This window comes from Trichechus manatus, unplaced genomic scaffold (assembly GCF_000243295.1).
Source record: "Trichechus manatus latirostris isolate Lorelei unplaced genomic scaffold, TriManLat1.0 scaffold00106, whole genome shotgun sequence".
Taxonomy (NCBI): Eukaryota; Metazoa; Chordata; class Mammalia; order Sirenia; family Trichechidae; genus Trichechus; species Trichechus manatus.
Window position 1 is genome coordinate 6,745,019 of NW_004444042.1, and position 27,710 is coordinate 6,772,728.

The 27,710-nt window shown below is 45.0% G+C and overlaps 1 protein-coding gene across 1 annotated transcript; it reads right to left on the reverse strand.

Moving 5' to 3' along the window:
• Positions 1-23: 23 nt before the first annotated feature.
• Positions 24-21,090, reverse strand: SEC24C (SEC24 homolog C, COPII coat complex component). The gene is made up of 22 exons (XM_004383222.2): positions 19,472-21,090; positions 16,865-17,000; positions 11,299-11,474; positions 10,713-11,084; positions 10,230-10,366; positions 7,495-7,606; positions 7,135-7,262; positions 5,910-6,048; positions 5,573-5,688; positions 5,274-5,398; positions 4,944-5,135; positions 4,656-4,749; positions 4,329-4,445; positions 3,866-4,036; positions 3,264-3,360; positions 3,016-3,161; positions 2,669-2,807; positions 2,410-2,528; positions 2,133-2,312; positions 1,710-1,901; positions 1,387-1,476; positions 24-1,267 (listed from the first exon to the last, which is right to left on the reverse strand). Exons 1-22 carry the CDS (start codon positions 19,644-19,646, stop codon positions 1,127-1,129), a joined length of 3,294 nt encoding a protein of 1,097 aa, XP_004383279.1. The 5' UTR covers positions 19,647-21,090; the 3' UTR covers positions 24-1,126.
• Between the last annotated feature and the right edge of the window lie 6,620 nt (positions 21,091-27,710).

Genomic DNA, 27,710 nt, shown 5'->3' on the forward strand with positions numbered 1-27,710 from the left:
ATGCGCATGCTGATGCTGTGAAGTCTGGCAGGGAATGCATAAGGGAAAGCAAACCGGCGCCAGACTAAAGATGAGACTACTGGTTACATCTTAATTTATTTTATTTCTTTACAAATTAAAGATGCATTGAAAAATAAACCAATGAAGAGAAATGAGAGGTCCAGAGCAGGGGCATCCCAGGCTGGGAGCAGGCAAGTCCAGCCACCTCCAGCCTAGCCCTTGTCCTGCCCCAGCCAGTTGGGGTTGGAAGATAAACTGTCAGGCACTCTGTCAATACCAAATCCGGGTGGTGTCCGGGCAGGACAGAACAGAGCTCCAGCTTGCTTCTGCCTCTCTCCCCAGCAACTCCCAGCTTGGAGAGGCAGTGAATTTTTCCAGTGGAAGCTCAGAGTGGGATGTGGGCTGGCTCTGTGAGGTATTGCAAATTGATGACCAGGCTCCCTACAGAATCATCCAGTGTTGGGACCTCTCCTAGGTCTTAATATACCTTGCAACTCAGTTCCCAGGCTCATTCATCTCTGACAGTACCACGGAGTGATCACCAATCGTTGCAGGAGAGAGAGCAGTGGAAGCACAGAGAGAAAGCTAATCAACCACCCTCAGTAACTCCGACTTGGCTGCTGACCTCCAGGCCCAGGAAGGACCAACCACTTTTCTCTCTACCACCTATGGTCTATATCCGAGCTCTTGTGCACCTGTATATTTTTATCCCTAATATAGGAAGTTGCTGATGACACGGAGATGAATTTGCCCTCACCTGTAGTAACCCTGGGATCCTCACTCCTTCCTACCTGCCCTCTGGGACACATATTGCCAAGGTCTGGGTACCTCCAAACCCCCAACACCGAATCATATACAGTTAACTGAGAAACTACATTCATTACAACAGGAATAGCAGGAAAAGGGTGGAGTGAGGAGGTGTGGGCACCTTCCAGCAGCAGGACATGACAGAGTGGTAGGATACTTGAGCCCAAGAAGGTGTCTCCTTATACCTCCCCCTCCCCCCAAAGAGACTGAGGTGGCTTCAGCTTACATGACATAAGATATGGAACTATCCCAATTTCTCTGCCGTCTTGGGTACTTTCTGGAAGCTGGCCTGGGACCCTATGCCATTTACCCACTTGGTCTAGCTCAGCAGCTGCCGAATCTCCTTGTGCATATGACAGAGAAAGTCCACATAGGATGCTCCCCCACTCAGGCTCTTGTCTTCTACAAGGAAGTGTTTGAACAGCATCTCCAGCTTGTCCTCCTGTTTCACCACGATAAGCTATGGCCAGAATGCAGGGTCATGAGGTAGGGCCAAAGGGAATTGACGTCCTGAAACCCCATTACCCGCTCACTACCCAACAACCTTCTGAGGACTTGACAAAATAAATCCAGGGTTACCTTCATGTACCGCGATCTCTGCGCTCTTAAGCTATCAATGAGGCCTCGCACCTTCTTAGACAGTGGATTATCCAGAACTGGCAGAACACTCTGGAACACAAAATTCATTTATCCCTGGTAAGGTACTCTTGAGTCCAGTTAAGATGAGGCAGCAAAAATTTATGTATCATATCCAGGAATACAGCACTCTCCCTTCCCCCTAAGTGTTCTCTAAGTTACGTTCTCTGATATTTAAGGGGCCTACCAGGCTGGCTTTACTGGCTCCCACTCATATCACAACATGCCCTTCCAAACCCACATTCTCCTTGAGTCCTTGCCCTCACCAAGCCACTGGTGATATGACTGAAGGAGAAGACGCTGAAGAGGTTCTGGACAACACCCTGCTGGACACTTGCTCCCACCCAGAGGAAAAGGTTGAGCCCATTCTCCAGCAAATATATATCCCCGTTGCAAAGACGCTCTTCAGATGCTCGAACTGCTGGTGGTTCGGTGGTATTCGCAATGGGAGACTTTGTCTAGACAAAAGGAATGGGGCAAAGGGTTACTAAGGACCAGAGACAAGGCTGCCCCCGCTAAAAAAAAATTTTTTTTTTTCCCCAAAAAAAGAAGTCCCTAGAAACCACTCCTTCTGGGGTCTCGGTAGCTGTCTCAATATGAAAATTAGATAACGTATGTCCTTCCCCTCCTTCTCCTTCTAAGGTGCCCCTTTCTCATGCAGTGCCTCACACTGCAACCCTCAATCGCACCAACGGTAGGAGCCGAGGGTAGAAGAAGACGTTGGTCTCTGCCACATCCATGGAGGTAACCAGCTGTCGGACATAGGCACGGTCATCAGTGGTGACTTCAGCTCCAGGCTGCAGAACATCACTCTTCAACACACAGTTCAGGTAAACTGGGAGTAGCTTCATGCACTCAGGAAGGATCAACTGAGAAATTTATCAAAATAAAACCAATGATTATGAGAAAACTCTCCCAAGTGCAAAATCTGTCTCAACAGCCCCTCTTCCAACAGGCTTGCCCCACCTGTCCTGCAGAGGAAGGGCTGGCACAGTTCTTTCGGTAACAGGCCAGGATCTGGGCACACTGGGTGATGAGAGTGTCACGAACAGTCTTCACAGGGCTGTTCAGGACCGCCCGGTATGCTGGATGGAAAAGGGAGATAACACAGGTCAGCTACATCACTACATGTGCCTTCCCACCGCCACACCTACCCAGCAATGTTCAATTGTTGACCATCCTGGACCTTCAACCCCAATCCCGCCCTGCCCTGCCTCTCTCTCACCAAACTTGGCCATGTAGTTGATGAGCGTGTCAGTCTCACAGTTTCGATACAGATCAGCCAGCTGGGTGCAGCAGTTCAGGGCCAGGTTGTGGATGCGGAGCCGACGCTGCCCTGCACAGCTGGTGTAGAGCAGGGCACACTAGGGAAAGGGAGAAGGGGGAACTCTGAGAAACTGCCCCTTTGCTATACTGTTAGAGGAAACTAGAAGAAACACACAAGCCATCCCTTCCCCAGGCTCTTCCCCCAGCCCTCTCTACCCACCCCTCACTCTCTTCCCTGCAGCCTATTTATAACCAGTGAAATGACACTTGACACTTCCTCCCTGGGCCCTGCCTCCCGCCTGCCACCTGCAGAAGGGCTCCGCTCTCCTCATTAAGCCGATCATCATGCTTGAACTCCACAGTCACCGTCTTGTCCACATCAAGCCCAGCCAGCTCCACATCTGTTGTGTTGCTCATGTAGAAAGCTCCAAAGAAATCTACAGCACGGATACCTGAGTCGACACAGACAGGGTCAGGGCTAAAGGTATGACAGATGCCATGTGCCTACCTCCCAGATTTAGCCCCCCACCTGCTCTTCTCCAACCAGGACTGACCGGTGCTCGTCCGGACCCGCATCACAGCATCAAAGCCAACAACCTTCTGTACATCCCGACGCAGGTCACTCAGAAACCGTTCCTGGTCATTCTCCACCTGCAGCCCCGCAGGCCCAGAGTCACATCACAACACAGACAATCTCCCTGCACCCCCTCCACTCTATAAGCCAGCTTAGTAGTAAAACAGTAACAGTGACAATGATAATGATGTTGACGATGATGGTGACAGCTTTTAAGCACTGATTACGAGCCAGATACCACACTAAGCGCTTTACATATATCTTATTTAATTCTGATGACAAATCCAAACTAAAAAGTATTAAAACCTCACTTTACAGATAAACAGAAGAGACAGTGAGTAATTTCTCCTAGGTTATATCACTAGTAAGTGATATATGTCACCAGATTGCCAGAATATCAACCCAGGACTGATTCCAAGTCCCATGCTCTCAACCACCACGTGCTTGTGGCTCTCTTCTTTACACTATGTAGTCTTCTCCTCAAAGACTATTCCTACCAATGAGTCAACAGATAGTCACTCCATATGTAGGTAGGCATTCCCAGCTCTGCTGCCACCTGCCAACCAGAATCCCATGCCATACCTGAAAGCAAGCATATTTGTAGACAGAGCCACCAGTGAGCTGGGGCACCACAGAGAGCGTTGCCACATCCATATACTTGTTAGGGAAGAGGAAGAGGTCTACACAGCAGCCTTGGGCCACACACTCTTTGGCCAGGGTCTGATAGACACCTGTCTGAGGTTGGAACAGAGTCTGGGAGGAACAGAAGAAAATGTTCAGATACCTCAGCTCCACCCTGAATACCCTTAAGATTTCAGCCGTGCCTCCAAGGAGTTTGCAATGGTTGACCAAGGGCTTTGGGGATGAGACAGGATAAGAGAGGTGTGGAAGCAATGAAGAAGGTTGGGAGTTACAGATGTGACATGTGAAATGTCAGGGTGTCTGGTCCCAGTTTCCCTTATAAAAGGCAAGAGTATGGCATTGTGAGGAGTCACCGCCTTCCTCTGTAATGGATTCGTCCTCCCCCCACTTCCCGATCCCATACCTTCTCCTTGTCTGTGTTGATCAACTTCCTGTCATCCCTGTTCTTCAGTTTTCCTGGTGCCTCTGCAATGGGCAGGGATGTGTGGAACAGAAACAGCTTCCCTGCACATTCAGCAGCCTAGGAAAGAAGACAAGACTACTTGCTCATTCTTTACTCATCCATTATTCATTCATCCCTTCCCTCTTCATTTATTCAAAGCCAACTATGTCAGACAGGCTGACTTACTGGACAGTCATTAATCCCTGAAGAAACTGGAGTTGTATCCCAGTGGGTAAAATTGTGCGAGAAAAGTGAGGCAGGGGAGACTTCTGGGGACTCCAGCCTTACCTTCAGAGCCTCCATCCCAGCCTGGATAACTGGGGCAAATACTGTGTCCGTCTCCCTTGTGTCTGCAAACATTTCTGGAATCTGATCCAATAAACTGAAGAGATAAGTGTGGGGAAGCAATCAAAATTACTGTCCAGATTCCTCACTTTTCAATTCCCTGAAGAGTCACTTGGCTCCCAGACTCTGAAAACTCCTGTACCTCAGCTTCTGTCCTGTTCAACTTCCTAGCCTTCTATGGGTGTACTCACCCCACCCTGTCTTTGCTCCCATTCATAGTCTAGCTCTTACCTGGTGATGACTGTCCGGGACTCGTTGACATTGACCAGGAAGCCATCCAGCAGTGGCACAAACATGTCAGCCACATCAGATACAACCATCATCTGTGGCTGAGCCAGTGAGCTCTTCACATTGTAGAAGTGGAGCACCTTATTATAGGTGACAAATCCAACACGGATTGCAGATTCTTCTGCCCCGCCCTCCCTGTAAAGGTGACAATATTACCCAGTCTTGCCACATTTTCCACCACCCCCAACTTCATGACATCAGGCTTTGTCTTCTCAGTCAACGCAAACACCCCATCATTATCCAAAGGAAGCACCTCAGCTCCGTAACTCTCACCTAGGTAGAAACTCTAACAGTGACTTGAGCTCCTCACAGAGGAGCCTAACAAGACCACTCCTGATGGCATCGTAGGAGACGTCAATCATGAAGATGAAGGCAGGAGGGCTGGGGAACTTGTTATTCTGCAGAGAAAGTAAATGTTGGCGGGAGAGGTGTATTGGTAAGGATACTAGTTGACTGGAGAGAAGTCAGCATTAAAGGGGACAAGGAAGGGTTGAGGGGAGGGAAATGATAACAGCAAGTCTTAGCTGTCTCATTATCCTCCACCTGCTCCTCCCCATGCTACCTTCCCTCACCTTGCAGTAATCTACAGTGGCCAGGAATTCATAAGAGCCCAGAGATAGCTCAGGACGGTCATAAGCATCCACGCGTTTGCCGGTATGATCCAGATGTTGAAAATACTGGGGGGGAACTGTGGGGAGTATGGTAGTGTATCACTCAAAGGTCCACTCTCAATCTTAGTAAGTCTGGCCCTGGCTGAGCTCATTTTATTGCCTCCACTTCCCCATGTATGCCCGACTTCCCCAAATCCTGAAAGATGGACCCTCACCTATCTAACTAGAAAGAGAGCAATGAAGATGCAGTCAAGACCCCCCACCCCCACCCCCCTAATCCCAGCCTCCTTGAACACACCATCATTGATACAGCTGCAAAAGCAGCACTGGAAGCGCCTCCCTCCCTCGATGAACTGCATGAAGGAACACATGTATGCTTTGCAGCGATTGCAGCGCAAAGGGCCAGATTCCCCATGGTCCACGACATACGGTGAAGCCTAAGGAGCAAAGGGGGAGGGCCTCAGACATGGAGGGAAAGCTACAGTGGGTTCAGACATGTTCTAACAGATGAGGAGGAACAACCTGGAGGAGAGGAGCATGGCTCAGATATTTTGCCTTGGGGAGGGAGTACAGTGGAGGAGAGGGAATGAGGACAAGTAATGTCCCTAAAAGTCCAAATTCTGTAACTCCCTCTCCCTACACCTCATCCCAGAATCGCATTTCTCCTTGAAAGAGAGGAGGGACTATGAAACTGGCCATACCATGCCAGGGGCTGGATGGACATATGAAGAGAAAGCCAAAGATTACCTAAGATTTTTGTTTCTGGCCCTGTCTCCAATCCCCTTCACTCTTGCCCTAGGAATCTTGACTCCTGCTTCCTTCCCCAACCAAGTATCTATGACACTTGTACTCCCCCATCCTTGGGTTTCTGTGGTACCTACTGATAACCCAGGTATATGTCACCCTACAGATACGAGATCAGTGCCCAAGTGTCCAACCATCCCCTCTGGGACCCAATAAGAGAGAAAGAGAAAACACAAAGCAAAACTGAGAGGGCAGCAGGATGCAATGTGAGCCTTGAGCTTTCAGTTATAGAGAATCCCATCTGAAACTGGAAGAGCTAGGCATGAACATGAGCTGTTGCCTAGCTCTCCCTCTTTTCATGCTGATTTCAGGTACTGGGGTGACAGAGAAAGGAAGGACACTTGGGTTCTCATCTACTTTTTTTCTTATATGCTATCCTAACATCCCTAACCTACCTGGGATGATAGGACAGCATATAAGAAAAAAACAGAATATGTTTCTGTCTAAAGATAATCATGCTATGAGAAGCTCCTCATGCCAGCTGTCTCCTCTTCTCTAGGGTGGGCCCTGCTCCCACCCAGCAACTCCTTGGGCATTTGCTTTCGTCTCTACTGTCCCCTCCAGACACAGGCCCTGGGACAGAAAACTACTGAAGATACTCTCCAGTCCTGCCCAAACATGACTTCTTCCACTGTGGCGGCCAGACTCACATCCAGAAGAAGACTTATTTCCCCTTCCTCCTTCCCTTCTATTATTCTTTAGCCCCTTCCCTGACTCACCTCCTCTGGGGGCAGCCTTGCCAGAGGCTTGATGACAGCTGCCAGGGGCACCTGAGCCTGCTTAGCCATGTCAGATGTGCAAGGGATACTATAGGCTGTGCATCGGATGTATCGGGGACTTGCATTCCCTGAAGGAGAAGGTAGAAGACCTGAGTCAGATGACAGAATCCCCTCCAGACACCAGCCCTCCATTGCTGATCCACCCTATCACTCCCACAAATGCTAGAGCTGGTGGTGACTTTTTTTCCCCCAAAAACTAATGGAGGACTGGGCTCTGGTTAAAGACTGACTAAAGCTCCACCAACAAGCTGATAATCCTGGAGAAAAAGCCTCCACAGTAGAAGCTGATGCCCTTCTTACCTTGGTCTTTCACCAGAAAGTTGGTGGTGACTAAAGGTGGCACCTGGCCCCGTACTCCAGTAACAAATGGCTCTGAACCCCGGTTGTTCCTGTCATCCTCAATGACCTGAATCTGCACGGAAAAAGTGAAGCGAGTGAGGTGACAGAAGAAAAGGAAGTGTCAGGTCCCAGGAGAAAGAAAGCCTGGAGCTGCAGCACAGAAACTAATAATTTGCCATGGAACATTTCATGCGCCAGGCCTGCTCTCCTTTTGGAGATCACATAAAATGCTACAATGCCAATCTTCCACTCTGGAGCCAGCAGCAAAATGCTGGGCAGGCAACACTGAGAATGGACTGCTTTATGAACCACCCCACAACCCCAATCAATGGTGATCACCCTCTCATTGCCCCCCCTCCACTCCAGGAAAGCTCCTGCCCTAATCACAAGCCTTCCCCCTCCACCATCAAGCCTTCCCCCTCATCTCCCGAAGACACATTCTGAGTGACAGCAGGAAAACAGACACCAGTAACCATGTGAAAATGAATCTACCTGGAATGGCTCTACACTCAATAGAAGTACAAGGGACAGGGTGAGGACAGGATAAAACGACCAGAAATGAGGTGAGGAAGGTGAGGAAGCAGATGCTGCCTTACTTTCAGGTAAGCATCTGCGCGTACGTATGTGGGGAGAAAATAAGTACCCAAACTTTGTAGCCCAATCCTCAGTCCCCCACATCTTGACATATCCAGTGAAGAAGAAAAAAAAAAAGCACTTGTAAAGTTGGTAAACAAACCCTCGGGCAGACTGGTGACTTCTGGTCAGTTACTTACTTCCAGAGGGGTTTGGTAAAATCAGAGAAAGTAAAGGGAGAATGATACTGCGTATCTCATAGCAGAAAGGGCTGAAGTTTAGAAATACAGTCAAACAGTCTCCCTATGAGACAGTGGCCCACACCTTCCCAAACTAGCAGTTCCTTCTCCTGTAAGAAATGCCAGTTTGGGATACCATGAACATGTACGTTAGTAGCACCTACCCAAATGTCTCTCCACAACAGTCTGTGGACAAATCAATCCCAAAGTGGAAAGATCTACTGCTCAGTTTTATCTTATTCCATCACAAGTCACATGCAGACTCCTGGGAGAGCCAGCAGGACTAAAACCAAAGCTTAACATGCCACCTGGCCCCCATCCCTTAAAGCCCGATCTTCTACCACCCCATACTTAAACCACTGCTAACAGCTTGCTACCTCTTCATTGCAGGGCGACTTGAGGCATGCACAGCCTTCTAGCTTGTAAAAGCAAGGTCCAGAACGGCAAAGGAAAGAGCATACAGAAGGATGGCCATGGTGGATGAGGTGAAGATGAGGTCACAGGCATGCATGGATGGCACTAACGGAGGATGACACGCGCACACACACCCACCCCCTGGACTTACTGGACTAGGAATGGCATCAGGATCTATTCTGTGCCTGGTTTTCTGCTGAGGAGGCAGCTCATTGAGTTGCTTTTAGTGTTTTAATAAAAAGGCAGCAGGGGAATACAGGGAGGGAGACAAAAGAACAAGAAGCAGATGTTACTTCTCTCAACCCTGATGGGTTAGACATGAACAGCTAGAGCCCAGCTCATACTGCTGAAATCAGGCTCCTCTAGATCTGAAATTCCAAGTCTTTATGGCCCAACACAGAGGCTTTGATGGCTCAGACTATGATGTAGGAAGATTAGGAAAGGGAGCAAACAGGAAGCAAGCAGGGATCATATAGAGAGGGGCTGAACTGGAGAAGCCTTAAAGAGAAAAGTAGAGGGATGCTCTCTCCAAAAGGCCAAATCTCCTACCCTATGGACTATCCTTATGCGGAAAGAAGCCTCTCCTCACATCCAGCCAGATTCTCCTTGGCACTGAAGGCAGGGGAAAGGAAGGAGAGGACTGCTTAATCCTCCTGGGTTCTCCTTAGCCAACAGGCTCCCTCACCATGGTAGTTCCCCAAACGAAGAGGGAAGAGAACAGAATGGAATATGACAATGACTAAGCATGGTGAGGTAACTGACATAGCAAATGTTGCAGACAGAACTATAATCTATAAAGTAAACTACTTAGGAGTATAGCCCCACCTCTATTCCGAGTATGACAGGGAGTATCTAAGGAGTCTGATGGTTCTAAGGATGATTCACCCTCTTTCTGGGAGAAGCAGCTTCCCCACAGGAATTTTACACACACATTGCCTCTGCAAACTGTAGATCACTTCCCCATCCACACAGCAACCAAAAGTAATGGGGACTTCCTCCTAAAACACTGTCCAAGTAGGGGCAGAGAGAAACCAGTGAGGTTCCTTCTCTTAACACCTAACACCAGAGAATTCCCGCCTGCTTTACACATTAGGAAGAATGCTATCCTACTAGGTCTGAGGTGGACAAGACCTGGACCAGCCAATACTCCATGGAAGGGCAGAGGTTACCATGGTATGTCCACTAGTGACAGAATGCAGCATTCAACCCAGAGTTACTGTCACTGGCGATCACTCTTGGCTTCCCTTCCTTCCCTTCCCAACTATGGAGTAAAATAGTTCCCAGAAGATTCCTGGGGCCTCAAGTTCCAGTTCACAGAGTCAAAAAATTACACTTAAGTTTTATGTCTACAAGAAGATGAATGAAAAGGGAAAATAATCAGAAAATGCTAGGCAAACACCCCTTCTAGGTTGACCCATTCATCTGGCATACTCAAACTCCTTCCCCGGAACCACATTAGTATCTACTTACAGGGCTTGGGATGGCATCAGGATCCAGGCGCTTAGGAGGCAGTGGTTGGGGAGACCCTGGCTGGCTGCCAAAGGCGGGTGCTCCAGGGTAGGGGCTTCCATAGTTGGGCTGAGGGCCTCGGACTGGTCCAAAGGAACCTGGAAGACAACAGCAAAAGGTTCATGAACCCAAAATCCTTTCCTTCTCTCCTCTTAAGGCCTTAGGGAAATGACCAGATGCCTAAGGAAATGACTAGACTCCTATAAATGTAGAATTATGAGGTACAGTAATGACTGGCGAAGCCATTTCAGAGGAAGACCACACTATCAAACTATTCATCTTATTAACTCCACATCCTAATAATAATAATACCCTGAAGCTGTCCATTGAGCTTACCACTTAGCAAGCAATCCTAAAAAACAAACAAAAAAATCAAAACCAAAACAATATGTGAATAACTAAAGCCTTTGGCTCCTAGCAGAACAAACCTTGGAAAAGACTCACCATTTTGTTGCAGCTGATAGCCTGGCTGGGAGGAGTGCATAGGTGGCGGTGGTCCTGGGGGCCCAGTCATCTGGGTGCCAGGAGGCAGAGCTTGAGGAGGAGGAGGTGAGGACACGTGGTTAGGCTGGCTCACAGGCGGCCCCCCAAAACCCTGTCCAGGCAGGAGCGGACCAGTCATCGAAGGCATCTGAGGCCCTCCCGAAGCTGGAGGTGTGAAGCTGGAAGCCTGTGGCGGGGCAAATCGCTGGGGAGGCTGAGCCCCAGGATGACCTTGGGCCAGGCTAAGGGGAGGAGCCTGGCCCTGAGGATAGGAACCATACAGACCAGAGTTAGGGAAACTTCCTGAGGCTGAGGCCAGTGAGGCTGGTGGGCCTGAGAAGTAGAAGAGGTAGAGTTAGAATCACAGTCATTCTGCCTCCTTGTTCAGTAAATCACTTCCCCTTCTACACAAGAGTGGCAGCTATAACTATCCCACCTTCTGGGGCTCAGAAGTACAGGAAATAAAAGGGATTCAGGTTTTTGCCCCAGAGCCTGATGCCTCTGAAAAGAAGGGGACAGTAACATTCCTGTGGTCACAACTACTCACCATAGCCCAGCCCTGCAGGGGGAAGAGTTGGGGCCGCAGCACCACTGATCTGCATTCCTGCCAGCTGAGCAGTCACCTGTGTACTTGTCGGGGGAGGGCCGTAGGGCTGAAGCACAGCTGGCTGGCTGACCACAGGGGCCAACGGGGCTGACCCAAATGGCTGCAATCCAGGGTGTCTACGAAGAGAAGAAAAGCAAAGATGACTACTGGGCTGGGGTACCCTTGAAAGTTGGTAGGAGCTCCACATCATGCAAGAAGCCGTACTGTTTTACAGTATCTTACTCCTATCCTGGACTCTGTTATGGCTTTATACTTTTGTATATTTGTAGATAAATTCTTATCTACACTATGATTATTCATGGCAAATATTGTTTTCCTCTAAGTTCATTCTACAAACACATGCCGAGCACCCTCTTATCCAGTACTATTTACTCTGCTGGATAAGTTATCACCTCTTCTGCCTCAATCCTTGTAGTGCGGTGGTTAAGCGCTTGGCTGCTAACCGAAAGGTCGGCAGTTTGAACCCACCAGCCACTTCACAGGAGAAAAATGTGGCAGTCTGCTTCCATAAAGATTACAGCCTTGGAAATCCTATGGGGCAGTTCTACTCTGTCCTATAGGGTCGCTATGAGTCGGAATTGACTCAATGGCAATGGGTTTTGTCTTTTTGGCCTCAATCCTTTGTTGACAAACCACTTCAGTGAAGGAATTAAAGGGAAGGTGCACATAGCATGCACATTACAGGCACTTAATACAAGTGGGATCAACCACATACAGTTTGATCGTTTAACTTTTAAACCCAAGTATCACTTTATCCTGGGAAAGATGTCAGAAAAATCTGTAAGATCAGGGGAGCAGGTCAGCTGAGTTTGGCATCCTATACCAATGTGAAAGACTGACTGCTGCTTCCATGGGCTTTGACTGTGGATCCATATAATATGAAATCTTTGACATCTTCAATATTTTCTCCATTTATCATGATGTTGCTTAATGGTCCAGTTATGAGGATTTTTGCTTTCTTTAAGTAGAGCTGTAATCCACACTGAAGGCTGTAATAATTGATATTCATTAGTAAGTGCTTCAAGTCCCCTTTGCTTTCAGGAAGCAAGGTTGTGTGTCATCTAACTCTACTAGAAAAGGACTAAAGAAACAGGACACAAACCAGGTAGCCTTCCAGCTGGGACTAGTATCTAGCAAAGCTTTGTTCTTGGATAGCTATGTTGGACACTCCTGTAATATCAGATGTATATTTGAATATAAATACAAAATCATTGCTTATCACATACATGCAACTGCACTGGTGTTTTATGGTGATATTACTGCAGACTGTTGAACAATCTACAACTTAAGACATTACACACAAGTGCCTGAGATTTCAGGAATGAATCAAATTCTTCACAACAGTAGTCAATATTACACCGAAACTTCTGATTTATACTTTCTGCCTTGTTTTGTCTTCACTAAATAACTGGTACTTTACTATATTTGTCTCAGCTTCTATTATCCAAGTGTTTTAACACTTTTCATTTATTCATTCAACTAGTATTTTCTTAGCACTATTCACTTATTAGATCACAAACCTTATCTCCCTAAGCTCTTGGTTGGGCTTTGCATTTTTTGTCATTCATAGTATTAAAATACTGGTATCAATATACTGAAACCATATATTTGTCAATGATGTCAACCTTGCCAAATCCAATGGTCAGTTCTGGTTTCAGGACACCAAACTCTCCTGGCTTGTCTCCTACCTCACACTCCTCTTTCTCGTTATCTTTTGATGGCTCCTCCTCTTTCTTCCTTTTAAATGTTGGTAAGCTCCAAGGTTCAGTCCTCAATTCTATTCTTTACTCTCAGTGCTCACTCTCTAAGTGATTTCATCCAGCCCCATGGCTTTAAATATTATCTCTAGACTGAGGACTCCCAAATGTACATCTCCATTTCTGACATCATCATCTCTGAGCTGCAAATCTGTATATCCAAGTGCCTACTCAACATCTCCACGTGGATAGCTAATAGCTGTTTTAAACCCATGTCCAAAATAAAGCCCTTCATTTCACGTCCAAAATCGGCTCCTTCTCAAGTATTCCTCACTCAGTAAATAGCACTACCACGTACTCAGTTGATTAAGCCAAGACGCTAAGAGATCATCCATAATTCCTCTTTCTCTCTTAATTCACATCCAACTCTATCTTCAAAATGTATCCCAAATCTGACTACTTCTCACCTCTACTGCTACCATTCTGAACCAAACCAAGATCATCTATTACCTGAACTACTCCAACAGCCTCCTAATAAATGCCCCCAACCAAAAAAAAAAAGAAAAAAAGTTGCCATGGAGTCGATTCCAACTCATAGCGACTCTGTAGGAGAGAGTAGAACTGCTCCATAGGGTTTCAAAGGAGCAGCTGGTGGATTTGAGCTGCCGACCTTCTGGTTAGCAGCCATGGTCTTAACCACTGTGCTACCTTCCTATTTCTACTCTTGAATCAGCAAAGTGATCTCTTTTTTTAAATAAATACTTTTTAAATTATGATATGCAAAATAACTTTTTAAAAATGTTTTCAGTAACCACACTGGTGATAGTGATAGTATTTGTTGTACTGAAGACTGTTGTGTGTAACAAGGGGTAGAATAAATGAGAAATTGTGGTATATTCCAATATTCTAATTCCATCGTCCTCATCGTTCTTGAGAGATACAGATGCAATAGGAAAGAAGTTAAGTAAAGGCTCTGTAGTCTTCAATTTGAATTGGAAGTACCAACATAAACTAATGAGATATTTTATCTCTAATATACATACGTATGTATTTCTTAGCTTTGTCCACTGAAAAGGCCTAGAAACAATGACCAATCCAGCAGGAATGAGCATATCTAGCACCCAAATTATAGTCCTGAAATACAAGACTTAAAAAAAAACAACAACAAAGGATTTCTTGGAGAAAAGGCTAATTCCAGGTCTGGGGCATAAAATGTATAAGATGAATCTGGAAAATATATTTACACATAAAACAGACATATAAAATAGTATCCAGAATACATGAAGAACTCCTACTAATCAATAAGAAAAAGATGACCCAGTTGAAAAAATGGACAAAAACTAAAAAGGACAATTAACCAAAGTAGAGATACGGATAGTAAAAGAACATATTAAAAAGCTGTGCAATCTCCTAAGTAATTAGAAAAATACAAATTAAGATTATCATACCTAAAGACTACTATGGTCACGTCAAAGGACTCATGGCTCAAGGTGAAAAGGCTCCCACTGGTCAAAGATGGGACACTTTGAACTTCAATAATGATAATAATTGCTATGGATTGAAACCCATCAACTATGTTTAAATCCATACATTCATAATAATATTAAAAAGAATTGGCCACTTTCAGCAATGACAGGGGACCAATTCACTCCCTTGAAAACTGGTAAGGTAAAGAATCAAGCATTTATTCCACATTTCCTATATGAATTGCACAACTGGTAGGTAACCAAACAACAGATGACAAAACTGTCTCTTTATAATGGTATTCAAATTAACAAATGAAAAAGAAACAAAGAATTAGAGTATCACCACTTTATAAACTCAAGGAATTAATATACATAAGCATCAATCACTGCTAACATCACAGAGTTGGAGTAAGATATTTATGTGCCTCCCACTGTCTGGACCCACACTATCCATAGTCTTGCCAAAGAGACTGAACCTAAGTCTGATCCAGTCTCTGTATCCATTTGCCAATTTGTAGGAAATACAGAGGAAAGGGGAACATGTTGGACTGTAACATGAATATGGAACCAGGAAAATCCAGACTGTAGGAAACTCTTCAGATCAGTTGGCTTGGGCGTTTCAACAGATAAAAGAGTAAGCAAAAGAAAGGCATACAGGGGGACCATCTGTAAACTTAAAAGACACACCAAGTTTTTTTAAAGTGGGTAAAACTACACTGTAGTATCTAGGGATGTACATTCATGTGTAAACTATTTTTAAAACACAAGAAAGTGGTTACTATAAAGTCAAGATAATAGTTATTTTTGGGGGAAGGGCATGAGTTGTGGCTGAGCTGGGGCACAGGAAAGGGGCTTTCGGGTAGGCAGCAGAGTTCTATTTCTCTTTTTTTCTATTTCTTGATCTAGGTTGTAGTTACAAGGGAGTTCGCTTTATAATAATTCACTAAGCCATACATTTTTGTATGTTTTTTATTTTTTGTACGTGTTTTATATTACAATGAAAAGATTGATCAATCAATTAAATGAATGAATGAACAAATGGGACCATGTTACTCCCCAGCTTAAAACTCTCCAATGGCTTCTCACTGCTATTAAAATCAGACTTAAACTTCTCATTATGGCTTACAAAGCACTAAATGATATGGCCCCTGGTTATGTTTCTACCTCTTCTCTTCTACTCTCCACTCTGCTCTAGCCACACTGAGCTTCTTGCTTTTCCCCATACCCACAAAATTAATTTCTGCCCAGGGCCTTTGCACTTGTTGTTTCTTCTACCTAAGGCACTCTTCCCTCAGATCTTTGCATGGCTTACTTCATCACTTCTCCGAGGCCTTCCCTGACCAGCATATATAAAACAGCTCTCTACCTCATCACCAGTCATTCTCTAACTCCCCACCCTGTTTTATTTTATATGTATTTCTACTTATTATCTTTTGTGTACTCCTCTAGAATGTAAGCTTCATGAAGGCAGAGACTTGGTCTCTGATTTACTGCTTTATCCCCAACCTCCAGAACAATGTTTAGCACATAATAGTGCAAAATAAGTATTTTGAGCAAATGAATGAATTCCCTATACTGCTTCTCTACTGCTTCTCATGGTTCCCAACACGCAAGGGTAGACAGAGCTTCCCAAGCTCCTTCTCCAGGCTTACATTCACTGCTTAACATGTATATTCTGGACATCCAATAAAAGTGTTAGAAAGTGATTCTTCCATTACCACACCCCCGATCCACAGTTATACTTTATTCTTTGTTTACCAAAAAAAAAAAAAACAACAACACAATACTCCAACAGAGATGACCTTCCTCCTTTAATGGACTTCTATGCAAAGGCAGAGGTGAGTTAAACCATGCACCACCTACGTTTTCATCATTTATGTGGTTTTCTTTTGGATATCTTTCCTTTCATAACTGCCCTTGCCCAAACTTAATCAATCACTCCTACTAAGTACCTGATCTAGAGAAAAGGGGGAAGTCAGAAAAGACACAAATAATCCTAAGGTTCCCTCCTCCTGTTTCACCTTTAAGGTAAGCTCGATAGGAGCTACAACTATTAAAGGTGTATGTCTAGTCAAGGAAGAAAACCTCAAGTTCACAGAAAGGAAGAACACGCAAAAGAACCCAGCCACTAAGCTGGGTCAATAAACCAGAGGGCTGGACATCAGCAGCACCTGCAACTTGCAACCTGGGGGAAAAAAAAGAAACAGAAAATATAAAGAGAGGAAGGACAAGAAAAAGGGATCTATGGGCAATGCAATGAAAAAGACGACAAGGAAATAGACCCTCACACATTCCTAATCCTACAATTTCATCAGACCGATTTTACATGACCCAAGTACATACCTCTGCATCTGAACAGTGGAGCTCGGCCCATTCTGCACATCTCCCTGGCCAAACTGGCCATATGCAGCCTGACCACCAGGGGCCTGTGCTGTTGAGACTGGAGGTGGCCCTGAGGAAGGTGGGGCTCTCGACACACCTGAGGGTGAAGGACAAAAACTAAGTGACTGGAAGATAATTTTCTCCTCCACCCTGAGTCAGGAATGCAGAGAGTCACGGCCCCTCAATCAATTCCCAGACGAGCCAGTTTATAGACTCACAACCCCTTGAATGAAGGGGAAGCCAGGTCCCCTTGAAAAGGACCCCACTATACTTCCAAAAATTTATAATGTTAATCTTTCTCCCAGTCTTCCCCAAAGTGATCTGTGGTCTTTTACCAGGGTGACTATGCACTGGGGAAAAAAAAATAATCAGACTTTTTGGAGATTACTAGACACTAGCTCTGACACTAATCCCAAGAGACCCAAAACATCACTGTGGTCCACCAGTCAGAGTAGGGGCTTATGGAGGTCAGGTGATTGATGGAGTTTTAGCTCAACGGGTTACAACGGGCTACAACGGGTCCCTGAATCCATCCTGTGGTTATTTTCCCAGTTCTGGAATGCATAATTGGAATAAACATACTCAGCAACTGACAGACCTTCACTGGCCCAATACCACAGCTTCATAGTAAAATGACACCATCAACATGCAACTCTAACTACAGTAGTATTCTGAACAGGGATGCCCAGTCAAAGAGCCTCCACCCTCTGCGACAGGTATACTAGGAATGAAGCTATAGGCAGAGCCACAAGAATGTAGGGCCTTCCTATGATCACCCTGCCACTCAATCCAAGACAGCCTAATGTTCCTAAGCTTGACAAAAAGTCAATTCTTTTAAGAAAAGGACTCTACTCCAGACCGCAGAGACTTCAAGCACAAATGAGAAAGGTGCACAGAAGACGATTAAGTAATATACTGAACTAGGCTGCAAAGAAAGGCATCTCTTGGGGAGACTATTCTGTCACTTTCTTCTTCACACATTCTACTTACTCTAATCATATCCTCTTCATCTACCTCCAAGTGAGGAGGCCAATAGCACATGGCTCAGGAAAGTGTTTCCCATAGGCTGGAGACCTTGTCTCTGCCCAAGAGTTCAGTTAGGACAGTTGGCCTACCCTCGTGTTAGTGCTGCCACCTGTCTCCTCACAAAAGCTCTACTCCATCCTTTGCACAAAAGCTGTGCTCATCCTTTCCACTCATCTGAGTGCCCAACAAGCTACTTCTGCTACCCCTAACCATCCTTCCCACGTGAAATACAGGAAGAAAATTAGTTACTTGGCACCATCCTTTTGAAATGCTGCTGACCTCTGTTCTCTGCCTGCCCTAAAATATATTTGGTTTTAACCAATCTCATCATCAGAAAAAGCCTCTTCATATCAGACCTATATCCCATCTTTTGCACCTTCAAACAATTTTACTTTGCTCAGTTCTCTGAAGCAATGGACAATGCAGAACGTGCCTACAGGAACGTGATTAATCTGAGCATGCTTACTGGCCATAACAGAACCAGATGTGTTTTCTTCTCAATAACAAAGCTGCCTCTTGAGGCAATGCCAAACTCCACTGTGATAAGCCAGGACTTGGGAGAGCAGAGGTGGACTCTGACCAGCCAAAGTCCCAACCCAGGGTAAAGCTTTTCTATAGACCTGAGGCCTAATCTCATACCTCGTGAATAACTTTTTCAAAGTTCTAATTAAAACAGTAATACTTCATTCATTTCCCAAATCTTACCTATGCCTCCTTGGTATCTTGTTTTTCCCATATTCCTTTATAGAATTTACTCCCTTAAAAATACAAATGTAAAGAGTTTGCTGCACCGTAAGTCCTCAATTAGCCTAACTAGAGATCCTCTGGAACTAGTCGGAACTAGTTTTCCAAGAAGCCCCTTCAGATAATTTGTAGAGTACCAGCTGCCCTTCCTTGAAGAAGTAAAGTAAAAGCCAAACACTGACCCTAAGGCAGCACACATTAGTCTTCTTCTATTGCCCTGATACGACAGGACATCTAAGAAGCAGAGGAAACTCAAGCAAAGGAAAAGGAATGCTATCAGCAGAAAGATATGAGAAGCATCAAAAATCAGGCACATGTACACCACACTTTTCCTCCATGAACTAGCTCCAGAGTCATTTATGGAACCATCTGTCCACTGACAGGCATTCTCAATATACACAATGAACAAGTAATTTCAGGGAGACTTTAGAACAATAAGAAATACTCAATCCTGGCCACAGTCTCTGGAGGAGCTGTGACTACAACCCTCTCATCCAGCTCTGACCCAGGTGAGGTTGCATCTCAGGGTGATACCCATAAGAAGTGAGCTGCCACTGAACCAGGAAGATAGGCTTCCACTAGATGTCTTAAGTCTGAACCAGAAACAGTCCTCCTATGATAAAAACAGGGAAAGGCAGACTGCCCTCAGGGATCTTAGTGACAGAGAACCGGATTCATGTTCCTCAATCCCAGTCACCACACCCCTTCAGGCAGTTTAGCTAGAGTAATACGACCTAACCTGAAGACTCTACTGATGCTCTTCCATAGCTCAAAGGAAACTTAGAAATACATACACACCTGGGGGAGGTGTCTGCTGATAGCCTGGTACCGGGCCATTGTAGGAGGTTCCATAGGGGGTAGGGGGGACTGCAGACCCTGGTTGCCCACCATAGCTGGATTGATGATAACCTGGGTAGACAGGCTGGGGCTGCCCATATGGCGGCACAGGAGGAGCTGACTGGTTGACGTTCATTATGAGAGCATCCCCAACTCAGTGTCACCTATTAGATGAGAGAGAAGAAAGGAATTCAGTCAAAACCAACTTTCTAAAAAGAAAGCAACTATTTGGGGGTAGGAAGTAGAGACAAAAGGGAATGACTTTATCAGGAATCACTCCCACACTACAGGATCTTAGTAATTTTCTGCCCCAGCCAGTATCCAGATTACCTCCTCAGAGCAAAGATTTTGTTACTCTGAACCCCACGCTTTGTCACTACCAAGAGGGTATAAATTTCAACTTCAGATAACCCCACTGGAATGGAGCAGCAGCCTCCTTTCCCCAGTGGTATGATTTCTAGTGTGTAGTCACACAACAAGTCCTGGTGCTGATGAACTACTGCGATATTACAGGTAAATGAAACAATGCTCCTACTTTCCATTCATTCACTCTAGCATCCATTCATTCCACACTGAGTACCCTAGAGAGTGTCAGTCTTTTTAAACACCAGGCTATAAGTCTAAAACAGACCAGAGTAATTCCCTCCCCTTCAAAAGACAAATTTTAGAGAAAGGACATTCTTTGGCTAAACTGTAATAATCCAAATGCTACTCCATTCCTAGTTTTCTCATCAAAAGAGTGTATGAATGTTACAACTGAAGCATTAAATTCCCTAAATGTAAAGGACATCTGAACACTCCGGCAAGATACCAGATTAGAGCTGAGTGCAGGCCAGGCACAGAAACTTCTTCACAATAACCTATGGAATCAGTGGGAAAGTTGTATCTCACCAAAAAGAGCATACTTCTTATCCTTCAGAGTTGTTGCTGTCAGCTGCCATCCAGTCGCCCAGACTCATGGCAACATGCACACAATGGACGAAATGCTGCCTAGGGCACTTCTCCAACTCTCTTGTTTCTGCTCTCCTTATATGCTTTTCATGTACTTAAGCCACCTCTGAAATTATTAGTCTTCCCAAAGACAAAGAAATGGATTAGAGAGCCTTACTAGGGTCCTACCAAGAAGAGGACTGTCTGATAACATTTATTCTATAAGAGCCTCACAACTTCCAACGAAACCATAGACAGAATGGGGCCCAGGATACAGGAGAGCTCACAGCTATTTCAGTGGAATAATGGATCTCTCCCCTTTGCTAGGGAGGACCATCTTGACCATACAAAAGCTGAGCTGCTCCTCGACAAGGCCTCCTTAGACTCAAAGCCATCGCAGGATCTGTTCTTCCAAATTCTGAACCTCGCACAGGTCACTGACACTAAGCTTGACAAATGCTCCCCTCCCCTAAAGTGAGTGGAGAGGGGAGGAGGTATAGCTTTTTCTCCAGGAAATAAAAAAGTCGAGGCTAGAATAGGACACAGGACACCGGCTCTCAACAAACGAACACCTACCCCTCTCCACAAACACACCAAGCTTTCAGAGTCAAGCTCACGTCTCAACTCCATCCTGAAAGCAGTCGACAATGACAACCTAAGGGGGCGGGGCAGGCTTCCTAGAACTCTGGAAGTAGTCGAACTGTGGATGTGGAGGCTAGCAGTGCCGGAGATCAAGACCGAGAGGCCAAGCCAGCTTCTCGGGCCACGATGAGAGAGAGCGCTGCTCCATTAAGCCCGGGGACCCAGCGTCTTGCGCCCTTGAACAAGCTGGGGGCAGGAAACGCGAACCGGAATCTGGGCCCGGAGACGAAGGGACGGTCTAGGGCTGAGCTTGGATTGTGGATGCGTGAGATGAGGGTCTCTCCCCAGGTTCTGCCCCAGACTCCTCCCTTCTGTCTCAGACGGCACCCTGATCTGGCCAGTGATATCTCCGCCTCTCTTCTGCTTTCCTACCCACCAACCTCCCGATGCCACTTCTCACCCGGCTCCAGATCCAGGTTCGACTTCGTTCCTAACGTCAAGGCTCCCAGGCTCCACTTCCGGTTCCGAGGAGGAGAGTGGGGGGGGGTGGGCTGTCGCGTCGTCCCCGGAAGTGCCGCCCCCACGCTGCAGAGTTGGGCCGCTCCTTCTGCCACGTCGGCACTAGGCACGCGCTCAGGAACCCGGATGCCGCGCATGCGCCCCTCATCTCTCCCATCATGGCTGCCGCCTAGAGACTACGGATTATTCATTTCTGCTTATTTATTTTTTTCAGATGTCATGGTCACTTTATGGTCCCACCTGCTAAAATGCGATTGAGAAGGATGGGTCGTACTATCCTTCGGGACGCCCCCTCTATCCGCCTGTGAAGTGTTAGTGACTTCTGATCTTATGTTCTTGATGAATACCAACTTCCTGCTGAACCCTGACCTCTGACCCCAGATTTCCGTCTTTGAGGTTGTTTTCACCCATGACCTTTGTTGGTCGTAACGTTTGCTGAATGTCTGGTGGCAAAGGGTACTAATGCTGCTTTCAGGCTGTGCGTGTTCGAATTTTGGTCCTGCGGTTCGCTAGCTTTGGCAATTAATCTTTCTGTTCCTCAGTTTCCTTCGTCTGTAAAATGGTGCTAATAACAACAATGCCCATCTAATAGCTTGTTGATTCAATTTGGCAAGTTACGTAGATTGCCTGGCACCACAGTAATAGGTCAGTAAAGGTCAGCGGTTGTTAGTTAACCACTTTCATACAGAACCTTCTCTTAAGTGCAGAGCTCTGTTCTCAGAATGCACCGAGTCTGTTGCAAGAGCCACAGTTCTTGAGTAATTATTTATTACCCAATATAATGAATAACAATAATTGTGCTAATATTTGTAGGCTTTTTTTCATATACATGACTTCATTTATTCTTTGCAACTGTCTATTTGTTCAATAAATAACTTTTTGAGCACTGTTGTGTGCCAAGCAAACATTCTAGGTGTTGGTAAACGGTAGTAAACAAAACAAAATCTTTGCTGTCATGTTGTTGACAGTAGGTATTAGTTATTCTGAGGCACAGAGTGGTTCAGTAATTGAAAAAAACATCAATTGCACATCTAGTCTGTGCTGGAAACTATTAGACATTGAACATGCTTTAGCAAACAAGTAGATTATCCTGTAGAGTTTATAGTCAAGATCACTGGTTCTCAAAATGTGATCCTGGGACTAACAGCATCAGTACTACTTGGGAACTTGTTAGAAATGCAGATTTCAGATCCACGCTAGACATATTGAATTAGAAACTCTGGAGGTAGGTCCCAGCAATCTATGGTTTAACCAGTCCACTAGGCAATTCCAGAGCCCTGGTGGTGTGGTGGTTAAAGCACTCAGCTAGTAACCAAAAGGTTGGTGCTTCAAACCCACCGGCCACTCTGTGGGAGAAAGATGTGGCAGTCTGCTTCCATAAAGATTTTAGCCTTGTCACTAACTAGATAGAAGACAAGTGTCAACTTCGGTGAAGGACAACACACAATACAGGGGAAGTCAGCACAACTGGACAAAAACAAAAGCATAGGAGTTTCCTAGACACAACCAAACACTTTGAGGGAAGAAGTAACTGGGACTGGGGCCTAGGGACCATATAGTCTCAGGGGACATCTAGGTCAATTGGCATAACATAGTTTATAAAGAAAATGTTCTACATCTCACTTTGGTGAGTAGCATCTGGAGTCTTAAAAGCTTTCAAGCGGCCATCTAAGAGACATCTATTTGTCCCATCCCACCCAGGGCAAAGGAGAATGAAGAAAACTAAAGACAAGGAAAATAACTAGCCCAAAGGACTAAAGGATCTCATGAACCTGAGACTCCACTAGCCTATGACCAGTAGAACTAGATGGTGCCCAGCTACTACCAATGACTGCCCTGACAGGGAACACAAGAGAGAATCCCAGACAGAGCAGGAGAAGAATGTAGAACAGAATTCAAATTCACGTAAAAAGACCAGACTTAATGGTCTGACAGAGTCTGGAGGAACACCCGAAACTACGGCCCCCAGACACTCTATTAACCCAGTACTGAAACCATTCCCGAAGCCCACTTTTTAGACAAAGATTAGACAGGCCTATAAAACAAAAAATTAATACACCTGAGGAACGTACTTCTTAGTTCAATCAAATATATGAGACCAAATGGGCAGCTCCTGTCCAAAAGCAAGATGAGAAGTCAGGAAGGGACAGGTACTGGATGAATGGACACACGGAACCCGGGGTGGAATGGGGGAACATGCTGTCACATTGTGGAAATTGCAGCCAATGTCACAAAACAATATGTGTATAAATTTTTGAATGAGAAATTAACTTGAGCTGTAAACTTTCACCTAAAGCACAATAGAAAAAAAAAGATTTCAGCCTTGGAAATCCTGTGGGGCAGTTCTACTCTGTCCTATAGGGTTGTTATGAGTTGGAATAAACTCGACAGCAATGGATTTGGTTTGGTTTGGTTTGGTCTAGGTGATTCCGTTACACACTGAAGATTGACATCTACTGGTCTAGATTTTTGTTGTTGTTATTAGGTGCTGTTGAGTCAGTTCCGACTCATAGCAACCCTATGTACAACAGAACAAAACCAATCTAGATTAATATTTGCCAAATTCAACTAATATTTGTTGAGCACCTGCTGTACGCTGAGCCCTCTGCTAAGCATTTCCACATTAATGTGTTCCATTTAACTCTCATATCAGCATAGGAAAGTAGGTATCCTCTGTTTTTCTCAAGGTTGCATCCTTAGTAAGTGGTAGAGCCTAGATTCATAGCTTCTTGAGGCTAATGTATTGCATTTTATTGGTTTCTCTATGCCCCACTTAGTTGTTCTCAACCTTAGCTACACATCAGAATCATCTATGGCACTTTTAAAAATACCAATACCAGGTAGCACACCAATAAAATCAGAAACTCTGGGGCTGAGGCCTGGGAATCATTATATATACACATTAATAGATTATTTTATTAAACAATCAGCTAATATTATATACTGTTTTATTTTAAGGACTCAGTAGTTTTAAAAACTCTTCAGGTGATGGTACACAGTTCTACTCTGACACGCATGGGGTTGCCATGAGTCGGGACTAAGTCAACGGCAACTGTTTTTTTCATAAGTAGTGGCAGTGCCTCCTTTTCGTGATGCTACAAAGTGAAACATGTTATAGGATCACTGACCTCCCCATTTGGATGGCTGAATTGTACCTGTGTCTTTGCTTTAAGTGTTTCTCTCTCCACTTCCGCCTTGGTACAGACGGTGACCAGCTATCTTGGTTTGCCTGTTGTTGTTGTTAAGTGCCGTCAAGTTGATTCTGATTCATAGCAACCCTACATACAACAGAATGAAACACTGCCCAGTCCTGTACCATCCTCACAATTGTTGTTATGCTTGAGCCCATTGTTGCAGCCACTGTGTCAATCCATCTCGTTGAGAGTCTTCCTGTTTTTCGCTGACTCTCTACTTTACCAAGCATGATGTCCTTCTCCAGGGACTGGTCCTTCCTGGTAACATGTCCAAAGTTTGTGAGACAAAGTCTCGCCATCCTTGCTTCTAAGGAGCATTCTGGTTGTACTTCTTCCAAGGCAGATTTGTTCATTCTTTTGGCCGTCCATGGTATATTCAATATTCTTCACCAACACCACAATTCAAAGGCGTCATTTCTTCTTTGGTCTTCCTTATTCATTGTCCAGCTTTCACGTACATATGATGCAACTGAAAACACCATGGCTTGGGTCAGGCACACCTTAGTCTTCAAGGTGACATCTTTGCTTTTCAACACTTTAAAGAGGTCTTTTCCAGCAGATTTGCCCAATGCAATGCATCTTTTGATTTCCTGGCTGTTGCTTCCACGGGTGCTGATTGTAGATCCAACTAAAATGAAATCCTTGACAACTTCAGTCTTTTCTCCATTTATCATTATGTTGCTTATTGGTCCAGTTGTGATAATTTTTGTTTTTTTTTATGTTGAGGTGTAATCAATACTGAAGGCTGTGGTCTTTGATCTTCATCAGTAACTGCTTCAAGTCCTCTTCACTTTCAGCAAGCAAGGTTGTGTCATCAGCATAACGCAGGTTGTTAATGAGTCTTTCTCCAATCATGATGCCCCATTCTTATTCATGTAGTCCAGCTTCTCGGATCATTTGCTCAGCATGTTGAAGAGATTATAGCTTAAAACAAACAAACAAACAAACAAAAAAACCATTGTTGTCGAGTCGAATTCCGACTCATAGCGACCCTATAGGACAGAGTAGAACTGTCCCAGAGGGTTTCCAAGGCTGTAAATTCTTACAAAAGCAGACTGCCACATCTTCCTCCCTTGGAGGAGCTGGTGGGTTCGAACCGCCGACCCTTCAGTTAGCAGCCAAGCACTTAACCATTGCACCCCCATGGCTCCCCAGATAATAATTTAAAATGGTTCAAAATTCACAGTTTCAAGAGTTATCTATAATGAAGTCTCTCCATCTGCAATGAACAGGAGTGCCTGTTTCACCATACCCTTGCTAACTGTGTTAGCAAACATTTGGATCTTTGCCATTTTGATAGAAATGTGAAAAATGCTATCTCAAATTTGTATTTTTATGACTAAGGTTGAACATCTTCATTTTTAAAGAAACTTGTATATTTCCTGTATATTTTTAGCCTATTTTAAAAAAAATTTTATGGTTGTCTTACTTCTTGTAAGAGCTTTTTGTATATTATGGAAATTAGGCATTTGTCTCCAATATTGAATTGCAGATGTTTTCACTAGTGTGCCATTTATCTTATGAGTTTGCTTTATGATGTATTTTGCCATGCAGGTACATTTGATTTTTATGAAAATGAATTTATTAAGTATTTATTTGGAAGCTAAAAATAATAACTCTTCAGGTGATTCTAATGTGCACTCAGGGTTAACTGAAAGCCACTGGTATAATATGACTGGCATGTAGTTTGCAGCCCTAAATGTTTGGATAATGAAAGAATGGATATTTAGATTCTCTTTTTACTGATAAGGTCAAGTGACTGCCTGAGGTCACACAGCTAATAAATGATGGAACAAGAGCTCAAGTCCAGGTCTTCAACTCAAAATCCCAAGTGTTTTCCATGACTGTATCACACACGAATCACACAGGAAGGCAAACAGCATTTAGGGCACTAGGAGAGCAGCTATTCCAAGGAACCTGATAGCTTTTGATAATCACATTTGCAGTATCATAATTTCATGTTTTGTAACAGAAAGAGATCTCTAAATGTAGGGCATATTCATTTAATGGAAACATAACAACAAGTAGAGATATTTAACATGGGTTGGCATGACCTATATGTCCACCTATCCATGACCTCCGATGGATTGTAAAAGTTAATTTAATTCAGCAAACATTTACTGAGCACCCATTACATGAGGCATTGTTCTGTGGGCTCTTGATTAGCTGTTTTACACACTCCTTGCCTTCAACTTTCTCACTGTCTAGGAGGGTAGACAGGCATGTAAACAAATGATAACCTTCACTGATAAATACAACAATAGAAATACGAACAAGATACAGATGTTGCCCAGAGAAAGGAATGATCAGATGGCTAGGGAAGGCTTTGTGGACGAGATAACAGTTCAGCTGGGGCAGGGTTGATCAGAAGAATTCGTCCACACAGCACCAAGCACTGCAGTGGGAAGCTGATCTCCATTTAAGAGATCAATGCCACACAAGGGGGCACTCTTTCCTGAGAAGTTCAGGAACTTGTAGGGCAAACCCAGCCATTCCTTGCTGGCTCTGGAATTGAAGCCCCCACTGTTGCCACTTTGAAATGAGCTTTGGAGGAAAGCTGTTGGTATCAATCCATGATCCTATCAGGGTGAGCGCAAAGTTCCTGAAAGAGTATACATTAGTTATAGAGTCCAGAGAGCTAGTACTCTGAGTCCTGAGTAAAAGGTCCAGGTAGGAGAGTGGGGCACATGGGAGGGCAGAAGTTTTGACTATAATTAGCTCCGGGAGTAACACAGGTGGGGGAGGGATGGGAGTACAGCCGGCAACTATTTTGAGCACAGCTCAGATTGACAGGACACGTGTGCTGGACTATACTGATCCCAGGGCCAAGCTGCCTGTGGTGTGTGGTGTGGGGGGGAGGCCTGGGGCAGCAATAGCAGGACAGCCGGACAGGCAGGCCGGACGGGGTACCAGCACCTCAACTTCTCTCCCTAGGAAACTGTCCAAACTCCAGGGGCCATAGGCCAAGTTAAGCG

Coding starts and splice junctions, on each gene's coding strand:
- SEC24C (XM_004383222.2), bottom strand. CDS start 19,646: ATGAACGTCAACCAGTCAGCTCCTCCTGTGCCGCCATATGGGCAGCCC. Junction 7,607..10,229: donor CTGATGCCATCCCAAGCCCT/GTAAGTAGATAC, acceptor TTTTCCGTGCAG/ATTCAGGTCATTGAGGATGA. Junction 3,162..3,263: donor GCGGGTCCGGACGAGCACCG/GTCAGTCCTGGT, acceptor GTGTCGACTCAG/GTATCCGTGCTGTAGATTTC.